Consider the following 24,665-nt stretch of genomic DNA (forward strand, 5'->3'; position numbering starts at 1 on the left):
GTTTATGATCCTTTCCAAGTAGCATTTTAAGCAAGTTGTCGATGCAAGTTGTCTATATAATACATATCTGTACAATATTACTATAGCCTGTTATGCCGCTCTCCTTGCGTCGTATTCCTCAACTCTTCTACATCACTTTCTCTCACGCGATCATTATTTATTTGTTTCTGTCTGTTATGCCCCAATGTCCTACATTAGTGGCAGCGATGTACTCTAACGATGTACTCGACGTTCGAGTTCGACGCTCGAAATTTTATCAAACCTCCTGGCTTTGTTTTCTAGTTCGGTCATTCATTCTGGTGAAGCTTCAAGATCTCTAGAACAAAATTCATTTCGGATCTTCCCGAATCACTCTTGGTGCTTTAGCATTTTAAGCACTGGTCACCGTATTCGACAAACCCGTCGAATGTGACGATGGATTCGTCAAGCAACTTAACCTACAGATACTGACCACTGGGTCTCTCACCGGTTCCTTTTTAGTGGTTCGCGATTCCGATCCTGTGGTAGATTTAACGAAGCACTGTTCTTGCTAAGGCAGATATTAGTAATGTCTCCCAGGCTGAGCCCCGTGAGCTCTACTATCAATCGGCGAAGTTAGTATAACGCCTTAAGGTTACTGGTAGTATATAGGACAGAAAAAAATTACGTATTAATCCCATAGAGTACCTCCACGTAGAGGTGTAGTTAGCATTGAGGGAGTATTGGCAATTTTTTTTAATGGGTTTGACACTGTCTTTAATATAATCGACAACACCAAGTGTATAATCTATGGACAACACTGACGACAGTGACAAATAACACGAAATTCATAATTCACTTACGAACATATGTAGTTAATACACTTTTATTATATGTAGTATTTAATACTATAATATTTATGCCTACGAATACTAAGAAGAGAATTAAATACTAAATTTTTATAAAAAAAGTAAGTTATTTTAATATATTCCCAACAAAAATTTGCCGTACCAATGTTGGTCTTGGATTTCTTGAAATTTTATTAGCATTGGAGATTGCTATTTTATATGATCAAGATAATAATATTATTGTTTGCTAAATAAGTGTTGCAGCTTAAAAATAGTTCACCTCTCTGCTTCAAATTTGCAGTAAGGAACGAGCAAAAAAATATATTTAAAATTTAAAATTTCACTATGGCGATGAGAAAAAGAAGTGGCTCTGGATCAAAGAGACACTTAAAAGAGAAGGTTGTACAAATTTATGAATCGTTCTTTCGAGGAGAGGACTTAACGACTGATAACCCTACTTTTTGGGATGAATTCTTTCTTCTGAAGCCAAAAATACCACAGCTGGAAGCAGAAATACACAAACTGTCCACAGAACAGCTGATAAACATGAAAGAAAGTATGAATATATTGGTTGAACAGTGTATAGAAATGTTGAGACAAGACCATCATATAAGGTAAGAAAAGTCATCAATAACCATTAAAATTATTTTTTAATCGTTATAGATTAAATGTATGAGTATGAACAAAAGGATGAGTTGTAAATATCCTAAAATTAAAATAACCTTTTTTAACTGGAATACATATTAAAAAGCAGATACATAATGGAGTTTGCAACAGTGATGAAATGTGAAAATTGTGGTATAATCTGTTAAATAATTGTGTGTATATTGTTGTTGTTTTAGGTTGCTTTATGCTTTACAAACATTAAGTGCATTACTCATTACTATGTATCAAAGACTTGAACAGGATTCAAACATAAACATCAAAACTATAATGATTGGGCAAGAGAATGCTGATACTAAAATGGTGAAATTATTTGAACAATGCAGTATTATACTATCAGGTTTGTAAAAGTCTCTTCTACCTGCTAAAACTACTACTAAAGACTATAGATTGATTCAAATTGTATATTGTATTTAATATTAGATATAAACAAGAATCTGTTCAAGTTACTATTTTTGTAATGAAATATGTCATACAGCAATTGCGAATGAGAATATCTATAGACTTATAAAATTTGAATCTGTTATTTATTATACCCTTATACCTTGGATACACATATTAAACCTTGATGTAAAGCTTTATTTAATTATTTTCTGTTTATAAATATTCTTCTTGAGTCATAGACATCATCAAAATATTCAGTCAATCATCAGTGGCCCCAAAAAAATTAAATTACTTAAAAATGACAGAAATAATAAAACATAAATCATATCTTAATGTTTTAGGTGATGTTCATGAGAGCTTAAAGTCAATGGTTCTGAAGCTCTTGCTTATTATAGCAACTGGAATAGAAAATATAGATGAGAATCCTTTTGTGGAGTATTTCATGTCAAACTGTTTGTTTGAGCCATTGATACAGCTGCTTTGTACCACTACAGAAAGGCAACAGCATGGTAAATAACAATCTATATATATAAAAATGAATTGCTGTTCGTTAGTCTCGCTAAAACTCGAGAATGGCTGGACCGAAATGGCTAATTTTGGTCTTGAATTATTTGTGGAGGTCCAGAGAAAGTTTAAGGTAGATAAATATAAAAATGCTCTGAATTAAATAATAATAACAATTTTGTTTTCCCTTTGATGTGTCCCCCGTCGGACGGATTTCTTTTGTTTGTTTTAAGTTTATTTTATACAAAAGTTTAGGTCTTTTATTTATCGATTGAGGCACTACGAAGTCTGCCGGGTCAGCTAGTAACAAATATATAAACTTCTGGGTCAGGTGCCTCCTGTCACCTGCCCTGGGGAAAAACTGATCTACATTTACTGCCATATACCATCTAGCTCTGGAATTAACTTCCCTCCTAACTGTTCCCAGACATTTCTTTCAACTGTGGTTTAAGAGAACTATCAGTAGGCAGGAACATGTTTGTGCCCCTAGGATCTACTGTGTGTATTAGGATTGGCAATCCCGTGCCATTAGATGCTATTTTGGATGGTTATAAAAAAAGAATAAATCTGCATGAAAACCCTTTTACAATTTGAATTCTAGTGATTAGTCAATACTAACACCAGCCAATGGTCAGTGGACCCTGTACATATTAGTATCGTAAATATTGAATAAAATAAGAAAACAAACTACGAAAATCTGACGATATCTGGAGCAATAACTTTATTGTTAACACACAGTATAAATTCTAATGCTCTTTATCATATTTCGTTCATAACCATTAAGTTACGTAAATTTTAAGATAAGGCAAAATAAATTATATTAAGTATGTATACCACATAAATGTAACAATATCGATATTCACAATCTTATCTTTTGTACACAGCGTTTCAATTAATATAACAGAAATCATGGAAATTTCATAGAATCGATTTTCAACCAAACATATATTCTGCTTGACAGTAATTATAAATTAATGTTATGTTTCAGGTTATGATGTAGTTATGTTACTGATGTTTTTGATAAACTATAAGAAGCATGAATCAACAAATCCATATGTTGTTAAACTTTCTATATTAGATGATGAGCTGGCTTTGAACGGGTAATCATTACTGTTGAAATATGTACCTTTATGGTTTTACTAATGATATTCCAATAAATAAATCAAGTTTAATTTAAAAATAACATTATTCTAGCTATGGCCAAGTAATAACGACAGCTTTGAATGACTATGTAATGTCAGCATTCGGTGGTATGCAAGGCAACGGGGGTGGAGGTGGTTGGTTGTCATCTCTAACTAGCATGGTTGGGGGTATATTCCTAACAAATGATGAACAACAACCTTTAGCCAGGGGACAAAGGAACAATGGGGCCGAAGAAGGAATGCTCCTGGCTATGTATGAGGCTTCGCATTTAAATCGGAATTTTATGACGACTTTGGCACATTCGTCTTCAACGACGGCGTCGTCAGCGCCACCATCGCCCCCAGCGACGTTACCGCCTCACCAGGTAACATACAGAAGTTTCATAGTAAAGAAATGTAATAATCGTCACGGTTCGCCCTTAAAAAATTTAACAGCTTGACGTTAGCGGTAGGCAGCGGCTTGGCTCTGCCCCTGGCATTGCTGAAGTCCATGGGTGACGGTAACCACTCACCATCAGGTGGGCCGTATTCTCGTCTGTGTACCAGGGAAATAAAAAAAAAAAAAAACGTTGCCGCTTAAGACCGCTATCAAAATTTTTAATATAAGATACTTGGTGCCCACTTCCAGTGAATCATTACATTAAGCCATCAGAGTAAACAGTCACCAAAATGTAAAGGCAAAGACTACCCTGAGATGTAAATCCTGTACAAGCGCAATCCACCACCTTTATTATATTTATTATAAACAATTGAAGACATGAGTGGATGAAGGGGATATGATATAATTTGTTAATTTTGAGAAAACGTACTTTTTCTTCGTACATAACTCTTTCATCACATGCAACTTCTAAAAATAGCCTTTAAACCCCGATTTTTAAGGTCTAATATCGTTTATAGGCACATAACAACTTCATTCAATATAAAAACTCAAAAATCTTAAAAATGATACTTAACCCTTTCATCCACTCATGTCTTCAATTATTATTATAAATTTAAAGTTTTATAAATATATTCAAATAACTTTTCAGAGTCCACCGAACCTCGCTCAAATACAAGCCCTGGACAATGATCAACCAACGAATTTACTAGTCACATTCTTTCAGTATTGGTATGTATAGCATGGCATAAAATTACGGTCAGTATACCGATGTTTTTATTTGAAATTTAACTGTAGCAATGTCAATTCAAAATTGGCTATGTTTTTAGTTCAATCATAATGGCGGACACCAGGAGCGAAAGTAGTATTAACAAGTGCAGTCTTTGTTTTATCACTTTAACGTGCATCGTGGAGGACCAATTTGCTAATTCAATTATGCACGACCAAAACCTCACTTTTAAGGTAACGATGAAATAATTATCAATAATATATACATACTAGCCGGTACACGCCCGCTTCGCTGGGCATTTAAAATTAACATTATTATTTGTTGTTATTATTATTAAGGAGTCCAACATTCATATAAATATTAGCCTATCCATTAATTGCATGTATTTTCTACATGGATACCAAGTTTCAAGTCAATCGGATGCATGGTTCAATAGTTATAACGGAACATCCGTAAACACCACTGTAGATTTATATATTAGTATAGAAGTATAGATTCCGTTTTGGGGTCCCATTGTGTAGTTGTATGTCGATCTTTATTTTATTTTGTTGCACAACATACAAAACATGGTCCTTCAGTGATAAAATACGAAAGCGAACTTTAAGTAACGTGCATTTTGCAATTCATTGTGCAATATGGGTTGAGGCAATGAAAAAAATTTAATTGCATCATGTTTCTTCATTGTAACGTAGTAAGAGTTTTAGTGTTTATTTATTCCTAATAAATATAGTAAAATACATGCAATTTTTTGGTCGATTCAAATATTTTCAAGATGGTATGTACTTTTTTTTATCGATGGCGTACCTCACTTTACGGATATCCGGCTGACGGGGATCATGTCGGACTCAGGCACCTTCAAAGAACTAATAAGAGAGGTCGGGGACCGAAATCCTCGTTCTTTTCCAATTCGTAAGAGACTACGCCTTTAGAAAGGCGTGAGCCGCGCAAGACTCGCCCCGCGGAACGTACTGTCGACTAAACCCCAACGACTCCTCTTTTCCGACTAAAAGGCTTATTACCCTTGGCTAAATTTAGTCGACTGAATTCAGTGAAGTGTAATAGCATTCAGTAAGCTAGTCTACTAAATTCAGTAGCAAGGATGATTTCTGACTGACTAAATAATTTAGAAGCCTAATTCGAAACGCGTTTAGGAAGGTGTAATCGCATTTAGTTACTTATTGATTTCAGTCGTCCCATAGCTCTCCGTGCGTAAGGACGTTTTAGTTTGTTTTTTACTTCCGAATAAAAAGTATTTGTTTCTGTCACCTTTATTTAATATGCCAGACATTTATAAATAGCCCGACATGTTTCAGGGATAATTTTTGTCAGCAGGGGTTGGGATATTTAAGAACAAATTTTAAATCTTGATACGAATTTCCTGTTGCAAGAAATCTTAATGTTACAACCAATCTGTCTTTTGAACTTATACTATGTCGTAGGATAGTATCCTGCTTTTGAATAAACGGTGTCACAAGGTTTAATATTAGGTCAAATGATCTCGTCAATCCATTGGTAGATAATTTCTGAAGTCTGCTGGTTCTAAATCACTCATAATCTTCATATTTGCTAACTTTCCGCTCAGCAATAAATATTTCTTCACCCATATTCTTCTTTTTATTTCATTTGAGCTGACAGCGAGGGCTACGCCAAGACCAATTGTTTGTTGTCTAGACAATACTGGGGCCATCCTCTTACACACACGACACGTCCTACTTCGACGCGTTTAAACTGGCAATTTATCAGTAACTGAATTAAGAACAGTGTAATCTGAAGCCTCTAACTAGCTTCTAAATTTGCTTCTGAATTCAGTCGACTAAATTTAGCCAAGTGTAATAAGCCTTTAATGCGCCCTACACACGACCCTAAAATCAGTGGCGATATCGGGACAGCGGTAGTGGGGGTAATCGTACCTCGTGAGCTCGCCCGAAGCGATTTTAGAGTTTAAGATAAACAATAAAAATCGGGTTACGATTTGCCTATATTAGTGATTTAGGGTACGACTTAGGGTACTCCTCACCCCTGTTCCGATATCGCAATAGGGTCGTGTGTAGGCCGCATAAGACGGTACCCAGGAGACCTGGGAAAAGATGATATGTACCTAAAAATATTTATAAATAATATCTACCTATTTGTTTCAGGTACAATTATATAGACTTCCGATGCGTCATAGGAAAATAGTTCTTGAGGAACCACCGTCACAACCGTTGGCGTCTACTTTAATAGGTTTGCATTCGACCAAATTAGCTATGATGAAATTTGATAGTGTTTTCAAAACAAGTAATGTTGTAAAAAAAACCTAATAGAAAAACTATTCCCAGTTTGTTTATAAACTATAATATTCATTTTAGACACGATTATTTGTTTACGTTATTTGTATTGCTGCAATTATTATTGTAAATGATCCACCTATTATTAACCTGATACCAAAGCTAATAGGCATAACAACATTAATATCTCCACCTATTTTTTGTCCATTCGTGTGTTCGTTACGTGCAGTGTACGCTGCGTTGGTAAAATAAAATATTTGAAAAGTTTTTTTATTAATTTTTGTCAGTGATTATAGGCAGAGTTGTCGAAACCATCACCAACTCTGTCTGTCTTTGTCGGATATCCTAATTCTAATGCATACGAATTTCATCGCGTCATAGGACCTCTGTATTTTTTTATCTACTTATTCTCGTAACCTCGAGGGGTTATACTAGATTCACCGAACTAGTAGATAAGCTCACGAGGCTCAGACTAGAAGTGTTGCTAACACTGGCCCTAGCAAAAGCAGTGCTTCGCAGAACCTACCGCCGAATCGGAAACGCGATCCACTGAGAAGATCCGGCGAGAAACTCAGTGCGCTGGTCTATAGGTTAATTTACTCGCCGAGCCCTTCGTCGCGACGGGTTCGGCGAGGACGGTGACTGGTGCTTGAGGTACCTATTTTTTTTTTTTTTTTTTTTTTTTTTATTGCCTTTGTAGGCAGACGGGCATACGGCCCACCTGATGGTGAGTGGTTACCGTCGCCCATGGACTTCAGCAATGCCAGGGGCAGAGCCAAGCCGCTGCCTACCTAAAAGCACCTTTAATGGATCGGGAGGAACTCTAATGACATGCTTAGGGCAAGACCTCGAGACCAAGATCCGGCGAGAAACTCAGTGGGCTGTGTCTATGGGTTAATTCGCTCGTCGAGCCCTTCGTCGCAAGCGACGGGTTCGACGTGGACAGTGACCGGTGCTTGTGGTGCCTAAAAGCACCGTTAATGGATCAGGAGGATCCGTATTGACGTGAAATCGATTCCGCTCCTAGTCAGTGTTCGCGAAAAACCTGGTTGGGAATTAAAATGACCTGGTATTTTTCGAACCGTTCCCAAGCCCTGACCTCTGGTGCAAACATGACGTTTTCACGTTGCAGATCTTTTAGTCGAGTTCATAATGTGTCACCTGCTGAAGAAGTTCCCCGGCGAGCTGTATAGCCTGTGCGTGGGCGTGCTCCTCCGGCTACTGAGCTACCAGAAGCGGTGCAAGGTTCGTCTGGCGCGAGACTGGCGACCTCTGTGGGCCGCACTCATAGCGCTGCTCAAGTTCTTGGTCACCAATGAAACCGCGTTACTGAAGCGACACAATATCTTCATAATGGCGCAACAGGTTCGCGTTTTGTTATTTAATTTTTAGATTTCACCGATTTCAAATAGAAGGTAGTTCTCAATTAGATTGTATTTTTTTTATGTGTATTAACTTTTTCTAGATGAATCGGTTTGATGGTTCTTTTTTATTTGAAAGCTAGTGCTTCTCGTGTGGTTCCATTTCAATAAATAGTTTCTGATTTATTCCTAAAAATGCATTTTTAATTTTCTAAAGTTTCTTTATTTGTTAAAATTTTGTTTTTGTGTTATTCATTTCCAGTGTATTTATTCACTTCCAATATTGTTGATTTCACTTATTCTACCTGATATTGACTCTAAGAAATTGATTTATTGATACGGATCCGTTTTGAGGATTAATTTGAAACTAAACGATACTTTTGATTATTTCCTGACACTTATTACTGTGGGATGCAGGCTTCAGACAAATAAAAGTTTCGCGTTTACTTTCACGTTTTATTAAAATACTATTAATTAAATTAATAATCGTTAATCGTTTCGTGTTCTTCGTGCCTTTTTTTTTTTTATTGATTAGATGGGTGGACGAGCTCACAGCCCACCTGGTGTTAAGTGGTTACCGGAGCCCATAGACATCCACAACGTAAATGCGCCACCCACCTTGAGATACAAGTTCTAAGGTCTCAAGTATAGTTACAACGGCTGCCCCACCCTTCAAACCGAAACGCATTACTGCTTCACGGCAGAAATAGGCAGGGTGGTGGTACCCTCTCGCGCGGACTCACAAGAGGTCCTACCACCAGTAATTACGCAAATTATAATTTTGCGGGTTTGATTTTTATTACACGATGTTATTCCTTCACCGCCTCGTTCGTCGTCGTTCATCTGTCATCTCACACGTCATCCCCTTCCTTTGTCTATATATCGCTGCGTTCACAGACATCGACTTGCATCCATCATATCATGCGTTCAAGAAAACATCACTCCCGCATTACTTTTACAAATGGAAATCTCGCAAATTGTTTAATTGATATAATCGTGTATCTTGTTGAATAAATTACCAAAATTTCAGGTGGTGAACATTTTCAACTTATTTATAACATTGGGCGACACGTTCCTACCCACTCCGGCATCGTACGATCAATTATACTACGAGCTAATTAGAATGCATCAAGTTTTCGATAATCTATTTTATATGGGTAAGCACTTTAAATCCACACAAATAACATAATAATATCAATATCTGGTTTGTTTGTGACATGAAGTATATTATGCCTCAATTGTTTAGAAATTATGCATAATACAATTTTTTCGGGACCAAATTTTTATTATAAAATATCGTGGAAGTTATTAGTGAACGTGTGTTAAGTACGTACATTAAGAATAAATATCTAGTACCTACCTGCGAAATTCGAACACTGGCACCGTCGCATCGCCAGACACGACCGGCCGTGTTATCCCTTGGGCCACGTTTTTTTTTATAATAAACATATTAAAAAAAATTTTACGCTTTTACAGTTGTTTTTTTTTTGTTGATTGAGAAATATTTTTGCGTAATAATACTTATAGTAGTCGCTCGGAGTCGAAATTCGACTAACATATAATTTAAATCAATTGTATTGATTTAAATTATAAATCAATTGTATTGATTTAAATTATAAGTTTGAACATTATTCAGGGTCTATTGTCAAAGACTATCATCATATACCTCTGGCTACATTATAGATAAATAATATTGAAGACAAACAATATTAATCTATTCTCAATTTGACCAGACTTTAACAATAAACAAAAGAGTGTGTATGCGTGCGTGTGTCAAATACACAGTAGTGTGTGTCATGTTTTTTATTTATTTAAAGTATTTATATACACAATTTAAAAAAAAAATGCTAATATTTTCTAAATCTGCACTCCTTCTCTATATAAACTATAGGTGTGTAAAATTTTATACTCCTCCGTCCGCGCAATTTTCGTAAAAAGCGGTACAAAGTTTTTGCTTCACGTATTAATTTAAAGATTATGTATAATGAAAGCTCTGCGGTACTCCACCGGCGACGGCGAATATAAAGCCGAAGCGTTGCGACTGGCCAATTGCTTAGTGAACGTGCGCGCCATCATCCAGCACTTCTCCGTGAAGATAGAAGCGTGGCTCGACCAACAGAATCTGTCGACTCCCTCCGAGGAGCAGGTAATGCAACTCAGTAGACTTAATCCATACTATCTAGAACTATTGCTTTCATCCACAGTGTACTTCCGGATATCTTTTTTGCCACGCACCATCCGATCTTGGAATGAGCTCCCCTCCATGGTATTGCCCGTTAGTCAGTGACTTGGCTCTGTTCCTGGCATTGCTGATGTTCACGGTAACCAGCGACGGTAACCACTCACCATCAGGTGGGCCGTATGCTTGTCTGCCTACAAGACAATAAAAAACCGATAAATTGCATAGTAAAAGGTGTATTATCATTCTAAACAACAAACGTCTTTGACTAAAAACAATTGAATAAACTACGAATCCTGTGATCACATAACAATCTCACAAGTCTGAATCAAATATACCATACAGGTGCCTGGGCGGACTATAAACCCGAATGGATGGGTGATATAGTCCTATATGTTTTTACTATGAAGCTGTCATGAGTTTAAGACTTCAATCTCATGTGTGCTCCGTTGTTCGCTGTATTCACGTCTATGAACTCTAAAATCGCCTAATGGCAGATGGTCCATCCACCCCAAACATTCTAAAAGAGTAAAACTTTAACAGTGTCACAAAAAAATGAATGTGTTTTTTTAAGGGATTTTATGACCTGGTAACTAAGACCTTTAGGTAAAGTTTTATTTTAATTTTAAGGAAAACTTTTTTTTATGAAAAATGTATACTAATATTATAAAGAGGAAAGATTTGTTTGTTTGTTTGTTTCGAATAGGCTCCGAAACTACTGGACCGATTTGAAAAATTCTTTTTCCGTTAGAAGCCGACATTGTCCCTGATGAACATAGGCTACTTTTTAAAAAAAATTTTTGTTTGTTTCATGTGTGTTTTAATGTTTCCGAAGCGAAGCGAGGGCGGGTCGCTAGTTATATTATAAAATGAAATGAAGTTGATTAATGTAAAACATGGCAACAATGAAATGTAATGAAATGAGATGATATGGGATGAAATATAATCTCAGTAAAATGGTGGTCATTTACTGATACTTTTTCAGTGGACTTTTTGGAGGATCCCGAGAAGCTACGTTCAGCAGCTTTGTTTAATTTTCGCAAATTTGTGCACTTTCACAGATACTAAACAGTTATTACACGTTTATACCTGAAAAAACACTAAATAGACAAAATAAAATAAATCACACAACTTCACTCCTCGCGTTCCCGCCAAAAAGTCACATGACCGTTTGACGTTTCCCTCCCACAGATACTGGAAGTGGTACGCAAGAACTACGACAGCCTGATACTGAAGCTACAGAAGGGACTCGAGAGCTATGAACGCTATTCGGAGCAAGAGCACTGGCCGCTGCTGGCGAGGACGGTGCGGGCGGCGCGGAGGAGGGGGGACGCCAGCGCGCTGCAGCAGCACTCCGCCGCCGCGCTCCACCACTACACTGCCGCCCCGTGATGAGCTCCGGGACACTCCCCGCCCGGTCAGACGCTAATGTAATCGGGAGCTCTATTTAACTGGTCACCGGTGTCCTATGTGGCGTACTGAAGTAATTATCTCGACTAACCTTAACTAATAGGTGAGCTCACGGGGCACAAACCTGACGATGTTGCTAACACGAACCTTACGGAATCGGATCGGAAACGCGACCCACTGAGAAGATCCGGCGAGAAACTCAGTGAGCTGTGTCTATGGGGAAACATATTATTGTGGTTTAAAGTAAAACTAAATTTATCTAAAACATTAATGAACTTTATCGTGAAAGTTGTAATAAATTTAATTTAATATAGCAAATAATAAATAATGAGGTCAATAATGTGACAATCAAATGGAATAATTTAACTTTGATAATAGGTGTGTTTTACTTGTCGAAGATTGATTATTTCACTCACACTGTCATCAAAATGCGATAGTAATGTATTTGGATGTTCAATGTATAGGTTCTATTTATAAGTCGGGTTGGACAATCGACTCAAAACGCTACCTACAGGTTTCGTTCTGCTGTGACGTCACAAGTCTGTGAGGCTAATGGAGAAGACAAAAAAGTTCTTATTTTTCAAATTTGTCGTTAAAACAGCAGAATGCGGCTAAATGCAAACTTCATTTTATGTGACGTCATTCGGGGCCATATCACAAGCTAATCATAGAATATACATTAAAATACATCAGTTTCTAGGTAAAATATAAAAAAAAATATAGTTGTTTTAAAATATATTTACCATTAATATTTTACAAATTGCATTTGCGTTGTAGATGTCTATGGACTCCGGTGACCACTTAACACCAGGTGGGCTGTGAGCTCGTCCACCCATCTAAGCAATAAAAAAATATTTAAATGCCCAATTGTTGTATTGGGCTTTAATCTTGAAAGCTTAAGTAGTAACTAACTTATTACAAGACTGACGTTTAAGGGGTCGGCAACATTACGGCGTATATTATACAGCGTATAACTTTAGTGAGATTTTCTAAAAGGCTTCGTGTATGTAAGAATTGTAAAAAGTGGAAAGTTTAACTGCATTTGTTCGACAGAGGGCGCCTTGTCGTAAATTTCAAATTTTAACGCGCTACTAAAGATAATGTGACCCTACTGTTATGAATGATATGAGTTTATTGAACTAAATGTAAAAAGTGTATTGTAGTTATAGTAAGCGGCACGTAAGTTGGCAAGGTTTTGGTGTAGTAGGGGTAATGTCGCGCATAGTGCACGTTGCAACAAAAAATGGTCACTTTTATTGCGTGAATATAATTTTATTTTATTCTTTTTTTATTTGCCATAATTTGTTTTTAAGCCTGTGTGTTTAGAAGAAAGTTAAAGAAAAGAGAGGAATTCGTGAAGTGTATTAGGTGTATAAAATACAATTAAAAGTTAAGAAGTTTATTTTAAAATATACTAAATATTAAAAATTATGTGTCGCCGTCGTCACTATCATTTTCTAATAGTGCTACCCCTTGGATTAAATTTATGGTAGCACCTGAGCTGGTGGAAGGAGTTAGCTCCTCATCGTCGACATAACGAAGAGTCGCTGTCGTCACTGGCGTAAATAATTTTTCACTGGTGGTAGGACCTCTTGGGAGTCCGCACGGGTAGGTACCACCACCCCGCCTATTTCCGCCGTGAAGCAGTAATGCGTTTTGGTTCGAAGGGTGGGGTAGCCGTTGTAACTATACTGAGACCTTACAACTTATATCTCGAGGTGGGTGGCGCATTTACGTTGTAGATGTCTATGGGCTCCGTAACCACTTAACACCAGGTGGGCTGTGAGCTCGTCCATCCATTAAAGCAATAAAAAAAATAAAAAAATAAAAACGCTCAGTGACTGAATCGACTATATGGTCATTGGTATTTGGTCCTGGCATTGCAAACAAACTTAAAACAATAACACTCGTAACAAAAACTAAATTTAAAACAATAATAACAACTCGTAACAAAAACTCAATATAAACAAAGGGTTCCTACAACTTTAGTAGGCGCATGTGTAACCGGGAGCGAACGGAACGTGGACGCGGTGCGGGAGGGAAGGGTCGACTGACTCACCAATCGCGCGCTCGGAACGGTGCTACGTCTTTCCCCGCGTCCCGCTTGACAACCAAAGAGACCTAAAAAACGACTTCTGCGCATCTAACGACTCTTGTCAAGTTACGTGCCGGGGACTATCCTACGCATTTAAATATTTCATAGTTTTATTTTTTTAAGAAGACAAATATACATATTTGTCTTCTTAAAATTTATTTCTTTTATTTTAAATTATTATTTATTTTGTAATCATAAACCATTTCAATGTAACCATTAATGTAAAACATTGAAATAAAAATATTTTTTGCAAACATTAGTATTATTTCTTTGTCTATTCAAAAATAATATTACAGCTAAATTAAAACTGTAAGAACATTAACATTGAAAAAAATTTTATATATTTGAAGAAAAATATTTATATATCACAGGAACGACTTTGTCAAATGAAAATTATTCTTTAACTTTATTATATATATTATTATTGTTCTTTTATTCATTAGGGATTTTTTTATCGATATGTTTCTATCGATACTGAGAATTCCGTGGTAGCCCTATTATGTGTCCGCTATCACTGAGATGGTTTTAATTCTGCTAGTGCCTCTCGAACAAGATCTTCTAGCTCTTTGGGCAAAACAGTTTTTGTTGCGCCCTTACATTCGTTCGATAACGCATCACTATTCTGTTCGTCTCCGTTGTGCTGTGACTCCTCGTCGCTGTCTGAGAATCGATTGTTGTCCTCGGGAGTGTGTTCTTGACTTTTTGAATCGTCCGACTTCGTGGAACTCGTTTCCGGAATAAATTCGTCTAGCAACATTTGTGACGGGAATATCGGAATACACTTCTGACCGTTGCACCAAGCCTCCAAAGTCTTCTCCAATTCTGTCAATCTGCTTGCTAGTATTCTGTAACGAAATATTTAAGCGTCAATAAATATATATTCCTGACATCTTTAAATGACTACGATTACTTTCAGGTTGATTCTAACGATAGTTGGTAGATTAATTCATTAGGTTAATTTACAATAACACGATTCCGTAATTTTCTATATTTTGTAAATTTTGCTATGTATGAGTATGAGGTCTAACGAAATAAATACATTATTAAAAGCTATTAACAATTTTGATGTTATCACAACCAGCGCAGTGTAGCTCAATGTATCGTCGGCTTATTGCAAGAACTCATTAACTGCAAAAAATCACTAAATGCGTTTTTATCTATAATGGGCTCATTTTTGCATATTCTACAAAATGCAATAACACACAAATTTCTAGCTGGCCAATTTTAGCCGTTACGTCTTTGGTAGAAAATTGATAATTGCAACTTTGGAAGTCCGGCATTTACAAAGATTCACTAAGCAGCACTAGTTATTTTTATTAAATGGATAATTATTTGAAAACAGCATACATTACATTACAGAACTCATTTTCAGCATCTAATTAATTTTATCAAAACAGTGTAGTATAATATAGCATAAAATTGCATTTCGATAAAATTCATTATTTACATTTAGTTAGTTTCTGTAATGAATCATTTCATCACAAATGCACAATAAGTAATCTTAATGATTTTTATCGATATTAATATAATATAAATCATAATATTAAGATTTCCATAAAATCATTTATTCTTTTTCCTTATTTTTTCCATTTTGTTGATGGCATGATTTTAATAAGTTAACATCGATTAAAAGAACATAGTAACTTCTTGCAGGCTACGTGGTTCCTCGGTTGTAGTTTAGTGAGTTATATAGGGTTTGGTGAAATGCGACAAAACAGCTTGTCTAGGAAACACGGGGCATAAGACGAAACCGACGAACGCGGGTGAGGGTGGGTTTACGCGGGACGAAAGAGTACTGCCTCGCTCGCTCAGTTTGCGGCGATACATTGATTACCACGCCTGTTATAGAAGTTAATGAATTCTGACAAAATGCAACGAAATAAATGTTTCAAACCAGGATGAGGAAGCAAGATGTTGGAGCAATTGAAGTTCTGAACAACCTTCGCACAACCTAGCAAGCAAACACCTGACCTACAATAGCATCATTCTTTCCACGGGTGTAGAAGATGTTAAATGATACACTGGAGAACGGGCAACATCGTTATCTGAGAATCATACCAGTGGACTACGATTGCCAACTTGTATTTACTGATAGGATGGTTGGTATGGCGTATGGCAAGCCCGTACGAGTTGGTACCACCATCGAAGCGAAGCAGCATACGGAACAATTTAGATTTAGATTTCGGGTCTCAAGATGGGTGGTGGCTTTCACGTTGGATCTCTATGAGCTGCAGTAATCACTGTAACACCAGACAGGCTTTTTTATATTTTTTTAGGATTGAAGGATTACTGGTGGCCCGGAGTCCTTTCCAGATTCACCAGGACATGTGGGCTAGCAAAGGCTCAGGCAAGAGGGGTGGGATTTGCTAACAGCTGTCCGTGCGCCTCCGAAGAAGACCTAACAACTCAAGAACAGCTGCTTCGTGAATGAATCTACTACCGGATCGGAATCGCAACCCACTGAGAAGACCCGGCGAGAAACTCAGCGAGCTGATGCAAGAACGTAATCAGTTTCTGTTATTCCTAATGCTATACTTAGTTCAAGTTACCCACCTTGAGGTGATTGAACGTAAGTATTTAGAATTGGGCCACACACATAATATGGAGGTCGATAATATGCATAGTTCTATCGAAAATCAAATGTGTCTTATGCCAATTTTTTCTATGATAGACCTCTGTAATGTTTTAAGATTGGCTAGATCGAACAGAAAGCTAAAAAAGAAAAAAAAACAGCAAAGACGCCGTATGAACCTATAGTACCTAATGAGCCACTCTGATATCTTGAGCCTAAAAGAGTTGAGAAACAAATTAATGTTTAATAAGTCAATTGACACTGTAGGACTACAGTGTTTGAAGGTTAAATGCTTCAAGCTTGGAAAAACCGACTTAAAATTGTTCAATATAGGTATGACTACGTTTCCAATTTTAAAGACCTAGCCTGCAGAGCTACACCATTGGTATAATAATATACCTGATAAAGAATTATCTTCCTGAAGAAGAAACCTCTGATACAGATTTTTTTAACCTAGATCTTTTTTTATTTGTTTTATGTTTTTGTATGGTGTTTAAGCTCAGTTCCTAATTTTCATTAAAAAATACATTATTGAATGAATACATGAGTGATTGACTAACAGAGAGAAGAAAATTATTTTTAGTTTATTATTTAAGTCGTCGTGGCCTAAAAGATAAGACGTCCGGTGCATTCGTATCTAGCGATGCACCGGGGTTCGAATCCTGCAGGCGGGTACCAATTTTTCTGATGAAATACGTACTTAACAAAATATGTTCACGATCTACTTCCACGGTGAAGGAATAACATCGTGTAATAAACTCGCATAATTATAATTTGCGTAATTACCGGTGGTAGGACCTCTTGTGAGTCCGTACGGGTGGGTACCACAACCCCGCCTATTTCTGCCGAGAAGCAGAAATGCGTTTCGGCTTCAAGGGTTTTTTTTTATTGCCCTTGTAGGCAGACGTGCATACGGTCCACCTGATGGTGAGTGTTTACCGTCGCTCATGGACTTCAGCAATGCCAGAGGCAGAGCCAAGCCGCTGCCTACCGTTTAATACTCTCCACAAGCCTCGTTTGAAGAAGGACATGTCATAGCGCTCGGGAAACACCGTGGAGGGGAGCTCATTCCATAGCCGGATGGTACGTGGCAAAAAAGATCTCTGGAAACGCACTGCGGATGACCGCAGTGGCTCCAGATAGTATGGATGAACTCTACTCCGGTGGCGGGCGGTGCGATGGTAAAAACGAGATGCCGGTATCATCTCGTACAATTTCTCAGAGCACTCCCCATGGAACATACGGTACAAAATACAGAGGGAACCGAAGTCCTCCGCAGACCCAGAGGTTCCAAACGATACGTGAGAATGGAATTATCAACAATCCAAATGGCCCTCCTCTGTATAGGTGAGGCAGCGTTGTGACCATACTGATACCTTAGAACTTATATCTCAAGGTGGGTGGCGCATTTACATTGTAGATGTCAATGGGCTCCAGTAACCACTTAATAACAGGTGAGCTGTGAACTCGTACACCCATCTAAGCAATAAAATAAAAATAAAATTATGTACAACTTTTGAGACTGCGAAGTTGTCGTGAGTACTTGGCAATATTAGCTATTGCAAGTTCTTACGTCAACTGTTATGAAAAAAATGTTTTTGAATATTATGTTATTATTCGTTTTTGTTTATTTCAATAAGGTTTGATAAGTATTTTGTTGGTTTATTTTAATTTAAGAAATAATTAATTCACATATAAAACCGACTTACAGTAGCAAGAAGTCATTAACTTTTAGTTTTAGTTTATAAATAATATATAATGTTATATGATTACCGACCCTCACTTGTTTTAATTAATATACATATTAAGCAATCCAAAACATTCAGTTTTTTTCACTGTAGTTATGTATGAAGGATAATATGGGCTAATCAACATAACCACTAACTAATTCCAACTAAAATGCCGTTTTCCCAAAATAATGAATATGTCACTTAATGACTTCTTGCAATAAGCCGACGGTATATTAGTCTAACTTCAACACAGATAACAGGGTTATCTGTGAACTACAACAAGTAAAATTTAGTTAGATTGCCTTTTATAATGCGTAATCCTTTTTTTTTTACATCAAAATACTGTTACACCGGTAAGTTTTTTTTTTCTTTTTTTTTTTTTTCTTTTTTTCCTACCTAAGCTGATAGCCCTAGCGGCTATGTCAGCGTAACCCTAACTTTAGTAGGTGAGCTCACGGGGCTCAAACCTGACGATGTTGCTAACACGAACCCTAGCAAGAGCCGTGCTTCGCAGAATCTACCACCGGATCGGAAACGCGACCCACTGAGAAGATCCGGCGAGAAACTCAGTGGGCTGTGTCTGAGAGTTAATTTACTCGTCGAGCCCTTCGTCGCAAGCGACGGGTTCGACGAGAACGGTGACCGGTGCTTGAAGTACCTAAAAGCACCGTTAGTGGATCAGGAGGATCCGAGATGACGTGTTTTGGGCGACGTCGACTGCTTTCCATTCTGTCCGCAGGATCGGGAATGTAGTTACCGGCGGCCACGATGAGAGGGTTCTCGTGTCGTGCCGCTTTATCGAAGTGGCGCATGGACGCCGACTGAAGATACTTACTGATGGACTCTAAGTCCAGGTCGTCACGGAGGTCGACGTTCCTGACGAACCACGGGGCTCCGACGGCTATCCTGCAAAAACGGGATTGAATAATTTGAAATGTTTTTGGGTGTATGCGGGCCGCGTGAGCGAACACTACACTTGCATAGGTCATGACGGGGCGTATGCAAGTTTTGTAGAGTGTCACCTTATTTCTAAGGGACATTTTACTTCGCCTACATATCATCGGGTAGAGACGTCCTAGAATGAAGGCGGCACGGTCGCGTACCGTCTTAATGTGGGGGCGGAATGTCATCCTACTGTCGAGGGTGACGCCTAAGTATTTGACCTTCGGGGCCCACGGTATGGGCTGGTCGAACATCGTGATTGGGCGGACGGCGGGGGCGGGGGTGTTGACGCGCCTAGTCGGGAGAGGGATGCTCAGCGTGGTGTTCGGAGGGCGACCCCTTTTGAAGAGCACCGCTGTGCTTTTCGTGGGGTTGATGTCGATGCGCCACTTCCGGAACCACTGTCCCATGGTGGTAGCTGCGGTCTGAAGTCGTCGATGAAGCAACGCCTTCTTCCTACACGAGTAGTAGATGGCGGTGTCATCGGCGAAGAGCGCCAGATGGGTCTCCGGAGACCGGGGTATATCATTGATATACAAACTGAATAGTAACGGGGAGAGGGCGGAGCCTTGCGGGACTCCGGCTGTGACGTGACGGGGCCGGGAACGCGTTCCCTCGACTCGATATCGGAACGAACGGTTCGACAAGTAGTCTCGTATGATGAGCACGAGCCTGTCTGGCACTCCCATGTTATACAGTTTGTATATCAAACCGTTGTGCCAGACTTTGTCGAACGCCTTCGCTATATCGAAGAAGAGGGCTCCTGTCGGAATGGGTTTCCGCCTGTTCAGCCCTAGTAAGATGTGCTCCGTGAGGCCACCGGTAAGAGTAACACCATCTATCGCCGAATAATTGAACGAATATCGTAGGATCTAGTAGCACCTAGAACGCTCGAGAAGTACAACGCCATCTATTGTCAGAGAGCGGAAACAATACTAGAGATGTGTGGAATACTCTCGATAGTTCTAGGGATGTGGTATCGGCTATAAAAGCGTTGCAGAGATGGCACGAAGCAGTCAGTAATCGGAACTACACGAAGCGAAACAGCGAACGGAACAGCTGAAGCGAAGCGGAAGAAGCGAATTGAGAATTTTAAAGTGTTTGTGAAGTGTTTAAGTGTTCTAAGTGTTGAATACAAGTTTTAGTTGTACTTTGGTGGAATTTTATTTATCCCGAACCCCAGCGCGTAACAATGCCAATACTAACTGGTTGGTTTTCCTTTGATGCTGTAGAGCCGTCGACTTGTCGTTCAAGGCTTCGAATAGCCCGAGGCAAACCGACTTCAGCTCGGCTGCTGAGTTGTGCTTGGAGTTCGATTTTAGGTTGTTTTCTAAAAATTCTTTAACTAACACAAAAGAAAAACATTACGATGAGAACGTACTGTATGCGCGCGAGTTCATGTCCATCGGGGCCAGAGGCGACGCGCGGGGGACAGCTCGCCCCACCTCCGCCCGCCTGCCCGCATTTGTCTGGCGTCGAGTGTTGTCCGTGACGGTTGTGACGCGCGCTTATCGATATCGAAAATTTACGCTAACGCTATTGTGTTATTTAACCATAACTACTCCGCTTCCAACAAGTTCAGATAGAAAAAAAGATACATACTGATTCCGACTCTGATCTGTCGGTTGTCTTTTCATTCGATAGTGATTGAATTGGAATTTAAAAAATATTTTTCTCTATTAGAAATAAAAAAGTAATTACTTATCACATTTATTTTATTTCATAAATTGCAAAATTACCTTAAGTTACATTAAACCAAATTAACAGCTGTTGACTAAATCGGTAGATATTATCGACATTACCATAATTAATTAGGTCACAGCACTACTGCAGGATGGACATGAACTCGCGCGCCTACATTAGCTGAATTAACGAAATTTGAATTTATTTATTTATTGGATAGATAACTGAAAGAGATCTGTTGTCGCTCGGATTTAAGTGGTTACAGGAGCCAATAGTTAACACAACGTGAATGCCACCAGCCACCTTTTTTTATTTATTGCTTGATTGGGTGGACGAGCTCACGGCCCACTTGATATTAAGTGGTTTATCGGAGCCCATGACATCTACAATGTAAATGCTGCCACCCACCTTGAGACATGAGTTGTAAGGTCTCACTTTAAACAGTACAACGGCTGCCCCGCCCTTCAAACCGAAACGCATTATTGCTTTACGGCAGAAATAAGCAGGGTGGTGGTACCTACCCGTGCGGACCCACAAGACGTCCTACCACCAGTAATTACGCAAATTATAATTTTGCGGGGTTTGATTTTATTACACGATGTTATTCCTTCATCGTGGCAGTCAATCGTGAACATTGGTTAAGTACGTATTTTATTAGAAAAATAGGTACCCGGCTTCGAAATGATACGCATCGTTGCTTCTAGGCAGGACCCCATGCGGGCTTGCGTCACGCTCTACCACCAGTACAACTTAAACGATCAATAAAATTACCTTGTTTTTGTGTCATGACGTCAGCGAAACCTTTTTTCAAATGCACAGAATAGTTTCTACTCCTGTTATCCAATAGAGTCTGAAAAATAAATTAAGCGTTATCCGCAGTTTCCTCGTTCACAATGCGATAAGCGAACAACGGTTACGACTGTTTGTCGAATTATTTACATGATTATGTTCTACGTGAAATAATGTTTGGCATAAAAAGCCACATTAATTAATATTACTGAATTTATAGAAATTATTTTATACTTATAAATAGATGGAAAAAAAATTCATTACATAATTAATTTCATTTTTATCGTAATAACTGATCAGGTGTTGCATGAACGGACCTACCTTATATTTACTTAAATTACGTTTTATAAGTTCGTTCTCTATTTGCAGTTGCGTTATTCTCTCGTGTAAATATTTGTTTTCGGCTATTAAAGCTTCGATATCGACTATCGGACTGGGAGCGGCGCTTTCGCCCTCCCCCGTCGGCAAATTACTTCTGTTCGACAGCAGATAACTGATTTGGTGGTTCAAACGTTGCACTTTGTTCTTATAGTAATCTCTATCAGACACCAATTCTTCTTTTTCATCTAACGTAGCCCTGTAATCTAGTTGTATCTGCTGGTACTGTAGATAAATAATTAATATCCAAATTAATGTATAAATAATAGACTAATATTTCAGGGCTTTAGGCCTACGGATCTTATATGGTAACATGTTTGGATAGGGCGTATTAAAAGATTAGTTAATTAAATTAGCTTGAGAAACCCGGGTCCTGTATCCAGGAAATAGTACAACCATGTTCCCTTCACAGGAAGCTCTCAAACTAATCCCACTTTGATTATTAACGGTAGAAAGTATTTTGAACCCGCACGGACTTAGATAATCTCCGACTTAGTTTTACAGTGAATGAGTACATAGGTACCAATTTGAATCTCTTCAATTAAATCGAGATTTTAGTTCGGCAACTACATTTTTGAGTCGGTTAACTCCTATGGGGTAATGGGGTTACCGAGTTTTTTGGGCGTTTACTAATGTTGTCTTCACGATAGAAAAAGATCGCAATGACGCGGTGACGATAGCAACGCATGCGGGCTAGCAAAACATTTTTTTATTGCCCTTGTAGGCAAACGAGCATACGGCTTACCTGATGGTGAATGGTTACCGTCGCCCATGGACTTTAGCAATGCAGCAGCAGAGTCAAGCCGCTGTCTACCGTTAAGTACTCTCTATAAGCCGCGTTTGAAGAAGGATATGTATGTCATATCATCATAAGAAATATGTAAATTAGGGGAAACAGTGAAGAACGTAGGTAGTATTGTATTTTCTTAGGTTTTCTCGAGTCTTAGGGATACTTAAAACTTTTTATATAGAAAAATATACGGTAGTTAATAAGTTATTGAAATGTCGACGAATAATAATCGAGTCGTCCGCTAACATGAAAAGCTGTTCGAAGCGTCGGAAATAATGTAATAAATAAATAACTGAGAATAAATCATGTAGGGTCCCTTCAATCCGGCCCCTTTCAAACTAGGTATGAGAAGTCTTTCGCATTAGGTTTCACTATGTCCCTGGCAATGCCTCAAGTTTTTACTGGTGCTAGGACCTCTTGTGAGTCCGCGCGGGTAGCTATCACCACCCCGCCTATTTCTGCCGTGAAGCAGCAATGCGTTTCGGCTTGAAGGGTGGGGCAGCCGTTGCAACTATAGTTGAGGTTAGAACTTATGTCTCAAGGTTGGTGGCGTATTTACGTTGTAGATGTCTATGGGCTCCAGTAACCACTTAACACCAGGTGGGCTGTGAACTCGTCCACCCATCTAACAAAAAAAAAAGTTTGCTCGTCTGCCTAAAATGAATGAAATGGCAACTTAATTAAATACCACATCCGATTGTTTAAATTTAATTATTGTAAGTCCGAATTATTTTTACCGGCTACCTTTTTCTTCATTTTTTCCAAATCGTTAACTAAACGCTCGTAATCAACGGCTGTGTACGTTGTGTCGTTGCATATATCTTTATTGTCATATCCTTTACATGGCCTTGTATTTTGTAATTGTTTCCTGAGTACCAAGATGTCTCCAGCGGCCTCTTCCAACTTACTCCGCAACATTTCGACCTGTGTGATTTTATAACGACTTAAGACTGGGCGGTAAATACCTATACTCTTTTGCCCATTAATGTCAATGAAAACAATGACACAATAAAGAGTTATAAACTGTTTTAAAATAATACGTTTTTATTTTATCGTTTCCTTTTAATACATATTCATTTACCTCAACTTTTAGCATGTTATTGTGGTCTTTGGTTTGTGCAAACATATCGCCATTACTTATAGTGTTGGTTGGAGTAAATCTGTAAGCGTTGTTATTTTCCGCAATTTTGGAGGAAACTACTTTTTTGGATTTCAGATGTTCAACTAGAACCTTGTATTTATCACGCTCCATACTACATTTATCTAATTCCTTACTCATTATGCAGAGAGCATCAACTTTGCTTTGCAACTTGCTCTTCAAAACTGAATTCTGAAATTACAAGCACTTTCGTAAGTAAAGTCCATTTTTAATTAGATTGATATACATTCCAACTACTCCACATTCGATGTTTCACTCTAAACTTTTTTACTGCGCAAGTATTTAAATTGAAGATAATGACTTTTACCTCAAGGACATAGTCATCCAATTGCTGATCTTGGAATTTCACTTTGATTGCAGCTTTATTAAACATTGTACCTAACTGATTTATAATTTGAACGAAGTAAAATGAATTTCAAGTAACATAAAAATTTATATAAACAGTGTTTGACAAACGTAACATGGCACGAACGACTACAGCTGGTGAAACTGAAATATTGATCGTCTGATAACACATTCGTGTTTAGCGCTCCGGATGTTAATCATTTTTTTACTTGTTTCGTGTCTTGAACAGGCAACAGTAACGTTGCCCATACAGTCCACTCAACAAATAATCCATTTGAAATAAAACTTTCGGTTTTCGTAACTAATTTATGTGTATTATTTATGGCTTTTAGTACGACAAACATGGGTTTAGTCGTTTAC

General features: G+C 38.2%; 2 protein-coding genes across 3 annotated transcripts; one reads left to right on the forward strand and one right to left on the reverse strand.

The window, feature by feature from the left end:
* The first annotated feature begins 768 nt into the window (after positions 1 to 768).
* LOC101745634 (armadillo-like helical domain-containing protein 3) lies at positions 769 to 14,171 on the forward strand. Its single transcript, XM_004932598.5, has 13 exons — positions 769 to 928; positions 1,108 to 1,420; positions 1,649 to 1,809; positions 2,195 to 2,362; positions 3,346 to 3,457; positions 3,552 to 3,864; positions 4,528 to 4,607; positions 4,706 to 4,838; positions 6,744 to 6,828; positions 8,005 to 8,237; positions 9,264 to 9,390; positions 10,225 to 10,379; positions 11,604 to 14,171. Exons 2-13 carry the CDS (start codon positions 1,152 to 1,154, stop codon positions 11,802 to 11,804), a joined length of 2,037 nt encoding a protein of 678 aa, XP_004932655.1. The 5' UTR covers positions 769 to 928; positions 1,108 to 1,151; the 3' UTR covers positions 11,805 to 14,171.
* Positions 14,072 to 24,504, reverse strand: LOC101745783 (coiled-coil domain-containing protein 149). 2 transcript variants are annotated; one of them, XM_062675222.1, is made up of 8 exons: positions 24,268 to 24,488; positions 23,883 to 24,131; positions 23,546 to 23,725; positions 21,955 to 22,236; positions 21,616 to 21,694; positions 20,368 to 20,506; positions 19,055 to 19,125; positions 14,072 to 14,762 (listed from the first exon to the last, which is right to left on the reverse strand). In XM_062675222.1, the coding sequence occupies exons 1-8, from the start codon at positions 24,331 to 24,333 to the stop codon at positions 14,755 to 14,757; spliced, it is 1,074 nt and encodes a 357-aa protein (XP_062531206.1). In that variant the 5' UTR covers positions 24,334 to 24,488; the 3' UTR covers positions 14,072 to 14,754. The 2 variants fall into 2 exon arrangements, with proteins under 2 accessions (XP_062531206.1, XP_004932656.1); XM_004932599.5 differs by lacking the exon at positions 19,055 to 19,125 and having other exon boundaries at positions 24,268 to 24,504.
* Positions 24,505 to 24,665: the final 161 nt, after the last annotated feature.

This window comes from Bombyx mori, chromosome 23 (genome assembly GCF_030269925.1).
Source record: "Bombyx mori chromosome 23, ASM3026992v2".
In the NCBI taxonomy this organism is placed as follows: domain Eukaryota; kingdom Metazoa; phylum Arthropoda; class Insecta; order Lepidoptera; family Bombycidae; genus Bombyx; species Bombyx mori.

What these genes read in the sequence shown, in the direction of transcription:
- LOC101745634 (XM_004932598.5), top strand. Translation starts at nt 1,152, where the DNA reads ATGGCGATGAGAAAAAGAAGTGGCTCTGGATCAAAGAGACACTTAAAA. An exon ending in ATGCAGTATTATACTATCAG is followed by an intron (nt 1,810 to 2,194) that starts GTTTGTAAAAGT and finishes TTAATGTTTTAG; the next exon opens with GTGATGTTCATGAGAGCTTA. An exon ending in GTCACATTCTTTCAGTATTG is followed by an intron (nt 4,608 to 4,705) that starts GTATGTATAGCA and finishes CTATGTTTTTAG; the next exon opens with TTCAATCATAATGGCGGACA.
- LOC101745783 (XM_004932599.5), bottom strand. Translation starts at nt 24,333, where the DNA reads ATGTTTAATAAAGCTGCAATCAAAGTGAAATTCCAAGATCAGCAATTG. An exon ending in TGGATGACTATGTCCTTGAG is followed by an intron (nt 24,132 to 24,267) that starts GTAAAAGTCATT and finishes TTGTAATTTCAG; the next exon opens with AATTCAGTTTTGAAGAGCAA. An exon ending in TGGAAAAAATGAAGAAAAAG is followed by an intron (nt 22,237 to 23,545) that starts GTAGCCGGTAAA and finishes ATTTATCTACAG; the next exon opens with TACCAGCAGATACAACTAGA.